This window comes from Priapulus caudatus, unplaced genomic scaffold, assembly GCF_000485595.1.
Source record: "Priapulus caudatus unplaced genomic scaffold, Priapulus_caudatus-5.0.1 Scaffold1, whole genome shotgun sequence".
Taxonomy (NCBI): Eukaryota; Metazoa; Priapulida; class Priapulimorpha; order Priapulimorphida; family Priapulidae; genus Priapulus; species Priapulus caudatus.
This window is the reverse complement of record NW_014577062.1, coordinates 1,223,965-1,232,088: the sequence shown is the minus strand read 5'-3', so window position 1 is coordinate 1,232,088 and position 8,124 is coordinate 1,223,965. Positions and strand designations below refer to the sequence as shown.

Sequence of the window (8,124 nt, the reverse complement as noted above, 5' to 3'; positions counted from 1 at the left end):
ACGGGCGGGCGGACGAACGGACGTACGGACGGACGGACGGGCCGGCGGGCGGACGGACGGACGGGCGGGCGGACGAACGGACGTACGGACGGACGGACGGGCCGGCGGGCGGACGGACGGACGGGCGGGCGGACGAACGGACGTACGGACGGACGGACGGGCCGTCGGACGGACGGACGAACGGGCGGGCGGACGAACGGACGTACGGACGGACGAACGGGCCGACGGACGGACGGACGGACGCGCGGACAAGCGGACGTACGGACGGGCGGACGGACGGGCGGACCTACGGACGGACGGGCCGACGGACGAACATTAAGACTGGAAAATGGAAGAGTGGATGGGTGGATGTATGGATAGGAGATTGTGAGTGGGAGGGGAGATGATATTTAATTGGCAGTTTCCTGCGCCAACATAGAGCATGCTCTTGGCACGTTTTCACGTTGCTGAACGCAGAAGCGTATCCGGACAACTACCCACTGGACAATTACCCACCGGACAATTACCCCCCCCCCCGAGACCATTACCCACCAGGACAATTACCCACCCGGACGATTACCCACCAGGACGATTACCCACCAGGACGATTACCCACCAGGACAATTACCCACCAGGACAATTACCCACCAGGACGATTACCCACCAGGACGATTACCCACCAGGACAATTACCCACCAGGACAATTACCCACCCGGACAATTACCCACCAGGACAATTACCCACCAGGACAATTACCCACTAGGACAACTACCCCCCAGACAATTACCCACCCGGACAATTACCCACCAGGACAATTACCCACCCCCAGGTAAATTATTACCCCAGGTGGATTATTAGGAGGGGTATTAGGTCAATTACGTTGAATGTTGTATGATTTCATAATTTCAACTTCAACATTCGCTGATACTGCCGATATTTTGACTTAATTGCGACATTTTTCGATACCCGATATTGAAGTTCATATCGGCAAGTGCCTTCACCTGCGCATCAGCAGCGGGAGCGAAGCGCAGCCACCAATGCACACGTACATGAATAGACATTTTCTGGGTCACTTAATACAATGAATAACCGTAATCACATTTATTTTACGCGCTCGCCACGCGCCTGGCAGTAGCCGCGTCGCGTTATGCTTGTAGTGTTGTTCTTGTTATTCTTCAAATAAATTTATTGTTATTAAGGTGATACGCGCCATTGCAAATTCGCGTAATGCAAACTCGCGTAAATCAAGAAACAGCAGCGACGCGACACCCACTTAATTACCTTTCCGTACATTAAGTAATACTTTGCCTACGCGACAGTGCTGGCGATACTCGCGCGAGCGTCGCTCCCCGCGCCTAATCGCTCGCATGCTGAGTCCATCTGTGCATCCTCACGCTCGCGTATCCTACCATAGGCGTTCGATTTATCGATTGCCTGAAATTGCAGTCTGCTCCCTTCGAGCGGTTGTTAAAATTCGGAATTTATTGAATACATCATTAGATGTATATATTGCGATATAATGGAAAAATTATGTGTTTTCATAATGTATATTATCACTACCTGTATCACATAAAAACTAAAAATCTTGTATAAATTCAGAGATGCAATGTGAAAACAATGGTTTAAAACCTCATATTAGACAATTCAGTTATGATTTTGAAACTTTATTCACAATTCTATTCATTACACAAGCATTCAGAATGACCATTGTTTCATTTTTGACCGCACTGTCGAAATTATTGTTATAACTATTCATAAGTGAAGAAGGGATGTACATATGCAAATATACAGTACTTCCACAGTGGCAGATTACATGACCTTTAAAAGCAATTTTATATATCACGCTGTGAAAATTGACAATTAAGTACGTATATCTGTTGCAGTAAACTAGTGATGTATTTGCTATGTGGTCAAATTGCTGATAAATATTATCAATCCTACTAAATTATAAGCTAGAAAAAAATTCAGATAGATGACCTTAGAATTAATGCGTCAAATTGCACCATTTTGCATCAAAATAAAAAAGATTTTCGGGAGGCATGCCCACCCCCCCGCACTTCACACAAGTATTAACACTTGTATTAAATTCTTGTAAATCAGTATATTCACTCACGTACACACACACAGACGCACACACACAGAAACGCACACACGCACACAGCCAGCCACATATACGCACACACGCACAAACAGTTACATAACATAACGTACATGGCCAAGAGCAAGATCATTTGGGGATACAGCATTTTCGTCATTATAGGAGGAGTAGGGGCGACTCCTCCCCGTCCCAATTATCGACGCCGCTGTTCTCTGAACACAACACATGTGGTAGGCATTTCTCTCTTTTCCAGACATACATTATGTATTGCAGCGGACAACATTTTACGGAAGGGGGAATTTTTCCCTTTATTGGAAGGTTAGGTTGGTAATTGTCCTCATGGTTTATTCCCATTTCGCCATTTTCCCACTTCGCCATTTGCCATTTCGCCATTTCCCATTTCACCAGTTTCCCATTTCGCCATTTTCCCACTTCGCCATTTGCCATTTCGCCATTAAAAATTCCCACTTCGCCATTTGACATTTCGCGATTTCCCGTTTCGCCATTTCCCACTTCGCCATTTTCCCATTTCGCCAGTTTCCCACTTCGCCAGTTTCCCATTTCGCGAGTTACCCGTTTCGCCAGTTTCCCATTCCGCCATTTCGTCCTATCTCCCCGACCACCCCCTTGTTCGAGGTGGGTTAAAAGTAGGCCTCTGTAATGAATAAATTATAACGAATCTTCAGATATGGAGTAAACTATTTATTTGAAGAACAAGAAGGCGAAATCGTACATATCAAAACATATGGATCATGTACAGGCACCCTAACCCTAACCCTAACCCTAACCCTAAAAATGACTCTTTTTTAAGAATGGAAGGATCAATTTCGTGCAGGGGGTGGAAGCAACATAAAATATGGCGAAGTGGGAAAATGGCGAAATGGCAAAATGGCAAAATGGGAAAATGGCGAAATGGGAAAATGGCGAAGTGGGAAAATGGCGAAATGGGAAACTGGCGAAATTGGAAGACAACCAATTGTCCTGGTGGGTAATTGTCTGGGGGTAATTGTCCGGAGAGTAATTGTCCTGGTGGGTAATTGTCCTGGTGGGTAATTGTCCTGGTGGGTAATTGTCCGGGTGGGTAATCGTCCGGTAGGGTAATTGTCCTGGTGGGTAATTGTCCGGGAGGTAATTGTCCGGTGGGTAATTGTCCAGGGGGTAGTTGTCCTAGAATCCGTAGAAGACGTACGTATTTGCTCTACGTGTTATGTAGAGAGGTCACCTTCGAATTATCCATTGTAAATATGTCAGGAATATGTCGCTATCGACGCTTCGCTGCTACTATTTTTTGCGCAGTGTCAACAACTTTTTATATGAACTACGATATCGCCCCCGCTGTCTCTCTCCTTGAATCCATTTCCCCTCTTATCCACTTTTTTTCGAGAAGCACGTCAAAACAAATAATGTTCTTGTTTCAATACTAATAATCAGATGTTTAATGAAACTTATAGCCGTCCTTGAGATGCCGAATTTTTTGTCAAGGTGCACGGCATCATCACACGAGCTGAGCCTCTGGACATTCACTGGGTATAGAGTGAATAAAGCACAGTACTGAATGCGATCACAAAGGATGGTGGGTTAATTCGCAGAGCTTGCTAAAATGAAGTCATACCGATGCACGAACCTGTTAAACCCGCGAGGTCATACATCTAAGAACGCTCGTAATCATAGTCATCTTTAGGTATGTCATTTTTCACTACGCCCCCACCCGCTCCACGAAACGACCCATTTGGCTAAAACATGACCAGTCGGACCATATGTCCACCTTCTAGCCGCGGCGAGCGTGGCACGACCAGTTACGACCGACGCACGATGTAGCCGCCGATGCTGGCGCGATCATCGCCGAGCTCAATCTCAACTCTCAACTTGCCAGTTTACAGATATAGACCACAGCTGCCGAATGTTTGACGTATTTCGGCGTACGTACGCGTGCATGCTGTCATCGACACGCTACCGCCTCGTTCCGGGTACTCCTGCTATGTCAGCTCGCGAGCTAAGGTATTGTGTAATTCCGAGGCTGCCAGGGCGGCTCGAGCGGTAGCGATCAACGTTACAAAACATTGACGTTCCTCTCGCCGTTGTTTGCGGCCACTTCGGCGCTGGCTCGTTACCAGAGACGCGTGTAGAGTAGCGCTGTTGAACTTCGTCCGCAGCCAGCTGCTGCCGCTCGCGAAATGCTACTGGCGATAGCAGCGCCATCTCTCGGGGGCAACATTCGGCTGGTTTTTTCTCGAGCTCTCTGTCTGTCCTTCTCTCTTGTCAAACAAGAGATTATATACCTGAACTGGAGACCCGCCTATCTATTGTTTATCGTCAATCCGCTATACGCGACTGCCTGCAATTGGTTGCCTCTACTACTGGCTAGTCCATGGTCACGACTTTACACAGCTGGGCATGTACCCCACAATAGAATAATAGCATAATAGTGTATATTTATTACTATGTATTTCTGCGGTATTACAACTAGCGTAGCGTAGAGCTAGTAGTGTACACTAGCGTGGAGTCCACTATTTATGGAAATGGATACTTATAATCTTACTAAGCGATACTATGCTAAAGAATGCAAAAATACTATCTATTTTCGTGGGTTTCCTTTACACCACTTATACCACGCTTTAATCATAGACATTATGCATTTAAGTTAATCGGAAGACACAGATTTCTCTCGTTTACATTGGCGAAATTATTATCTTAGTGCTAGTGAGACTGTTCAGGCTGTCTGCTCAACGGGAAGAATTCACACAAAAACCGCAAAATGATTGATTATATTTAGTATACAAAATCCGTTCGCCTAAACAACCAAACGCACTTGCGTAACTGTATTTCTTACTGAACGAATCTAGCCGTTCGCTGGTGGACCAGTTCGCGAAAGTTTCGCTAAAGAATTGTATTAAAGAACATAAAATGCGGTTGCGAGAGCCAAGTAAAAATGGAAATCACAGGCGGAAGTTTTTCGGGAATACGTGCAAATACTAACCTGGATGCACACCCGGCCAGAGATAGAAATCAGAAGCTGTCTATAGTCTGCGAGCAAGCAAGTCAGGATTCTGTATAATTAGCCATCTGAAGTTCTACTAAGCAATAAAATTTGTCCTCCGTATATACGGTCGACTGCTTTAACTAACACGCACTGAGCAGCTATCTCAGATGATTGGGGGCATGTAGGCACCCGCCCACTGCTCTGCCGTGCGATCCGTGGAGAGAGAGAGACAGACAGACGGAATCGGACGGACGGACGCACAGACGGACGCACGCACGCACGCACGCACGCACGGACGCACGCACGCACGCACGCACGGACAAACGGACAGACAGACGCACGGACGGAGAGACAGACAAACTGACTTAAAAACAGAAAGCAAAAGGCAACAATATAATGTTACATTATTCTATGTCAACAATTATCGTCTCAGAATCATCATCATCCTCCTACTTTTGATTACTGCTTCACATGTTCTTCGTGCATTGCAGCCTTAGCGATATATATATATATATATCTCCGTTCATAAAGACAGGATAGTTGCTCAATGATTGCATTCATGGCAGCTGTTCGCGACAGTGAGCAGTGAGCGCATGGCGGTGTTAACCTGCTGCTTACGGCTGTGATCGAAACAAGATCTCCACGCGAGATTCCGCATCCACTCTTGTGCGATACGGCACGCGGACAGAACAGATCGGTCGAGGGAATTCTCCACTAAACACCTGATTATCAGAACATCCCGCATCGGATTAGCGTGGCTGCGAACGACGGAGATGATGGTCATCACGTACACGATCGCCGCGCAGGCGATCTCGCTGTTCTGTCTGTGCACGGCGCTGCCAGTGCGGAAGCTTGAAGGTACCTTACATGCTTGCCGAGCGCGAACATGTACCCTGTTATTATTCTACGTTATTATTATTATTATTATTAAAACATGTTACGTACAATGCGGACTTTGTGCGGTCGGTGTTGTTTCTGAGCGTGAAACGTTTGCTTAGTTATATTGTTACGCGTGATAATTTCCGCCTGCTCGTTCTTGCGGATTTAAATCTTTCCCGTTCGGCAAAATTCATCTTCAAGGGCAATTAGTGGATTCGTTAATAATAACAAGCTTGTTATGCCGCGTATTAATGCAATTAACACGCGCGTAATCCAACATATATTAACTTGTGTGCATTTGAGTATAATAATGGGCATGAATATCATGTTTTCGCTCTTCTGAAGACGCAAGGATCCTTGTATCCCAAGGGTAAGTAATTACTAGTTCTGGTTAGTTTTGTGGTACTCGGAATATCATTGTTATGTAGTGAGCACTGTGAAAGTAAATTGTTCTGCCGATACAATGTTGTAACTTTGCGTGTGAGTTGTAACTTTGCGTGTGAGTTGTAACTTTGCGTGTGAGTTGTAACTTTGCGTGTGAGTTGTAACTTTGCGTGTGAGCAAGCACGTGAACGCTATAGCAGTTTCGCATGTTAACATCTCTTAGATAAATTCAACTTAGATAGGCATTGCTAGTCGGGTCCCAAACGTGAGCATCGTGTCATCGCATAGACATAATTAATTGTCAAAAATTACACAGGCAGATCTTATGCCGTAATGATTTGCAAGCCGCGTAAAGGCGCGCTGTATTAATCAATAAACAATTAAAAATCAATTATTTGTGATTTACGTCGAACGATTGGTGTCTGTTTAACACTTTTAATTCATATGATTTTGTTTAACAGTATTACGTCTTTCTTTGTTTCAACGTAGAGTATTTTCGCGAATTTCTTGAAACGTAATTTCGTAATGTTTTTCCTGTTTTTTCCCGATCAAACACATGCATGCTAGGCTATTCTCACGAGGGGTTTTATATAGTTTGCAATTGTAACTGCCAATTATATTTGAGATTTGCGCCGCATTTTTAGCGTCTCTTGTGCGGCTACGTTCCTCTGTGGCTACTCTAAACGTGATAATAGTAACGCATTATTTTTCAATTTTCTGTTTAAAAAGCAATACGTTGAAAAAATCCGAGGGTATGACTTATGGAGAATCTACGATTGAAACACACACGATTAACATGGAATGGCTTATCTTTGAGCTCGTGCTTGTCCCGAACCGACTCACTAATCCTGGAGCATCAGTCCATCTTAGAACAAAATCGTAGTTGTTACTAACCACACTAACGCACCTGTTCTAGGCTGCACTATGAACAAGAGTGCGATACACATTTGTTTTGTTCCTATACGTCTCTCACAGACTCGCACTCGCGGGTGTGCGCCTGCAGACACGAAGCGTGCACGTGCGAGAATCTTTGTGAATCTGTCCGTAGGCGCGCAGGATTATCTCTCGCACATTCACGTGTATATTTTCACGTAATTGTTGATTTAATTTTGTGGTTTATTTTATCGTCGTATCAGTTAGGAGTTGAGCAGACCCCCGCGCGCACACCGCTGCGTTGCCATCATCCATCAACACCCCCACCCACCCCACCCCACCCCCGCGATTCCAATCCGCAGCATCAACTAACAAACTGCGCTGTATAATTTATATACGAACTTCTCATTTCTTTTGTTCGGCAGACAAGGAATTCTGGTTCGCCAACGCCCGGGAAGCGTTACGCGAGACGCTCGCCTACCGGAATAACGAGAACGTGGCGAGAAACACAGTACTGTTCATGGGTGACGGCATGGGCATGTCCACGGTGACGGCCGCACGCATCCTGAAGGGACAGAAGGCCGGTCAGCCGGGCGAGGAGGCCGTACTCGAGTTCGAGAAATTCCCCAATGTCGGCCTTATTAAGGTAAGGCGATGATCAAGTGTGGACCTGATAGAATCATTACCCAGTGAAATGCCATGATATTAAGCTAACAAAGGTAGGTAATAAAAACATAAACTTCTTGATATTACCCTGCTTAAGGTACCAGCGAGGTGGGAGGGTAGGGTTTAGATCACAAACAAGGTCTAACGGCGACTGAACGGCGAGAAATTTCTAATTAGTATCTATATAAGTAATCTATACAAAGCGCGCACACACACACACACGCACACACACACACACACACACACACACACACACACACACACA

The 8,124-nt window shown here is 45.6% G+C and overlaps 1 protein-coding gene across 1 annotated transcript in view; it reads left to right on the top strand.

The window, feature by feature from the left end:
• Positions 1-5,662: 5,662 nt before the first annotated feature.
• LOC106809393 (alkaline phosphatase-like) overlaps positions 5,663-8,124 on the top strand; it is an 11,390-nt gene continuing 8,928 nt past the window's right edge. The window contains exons 1-2 of the mRNA XM_014812498.1: positions 5,663-5,915; positions 7,619-7,839. Of these exons, the coding sequence (XP_014667984.1) occupies positions 5,831-5,915; positions 7,619-7,839 (306 nt within the window). The 5' untranslated portion in view covers positions 5,663-5,830. The remainder of the gene's footprint in view (positions 5,916-7,618; positions 7,840-8,124) is intronic.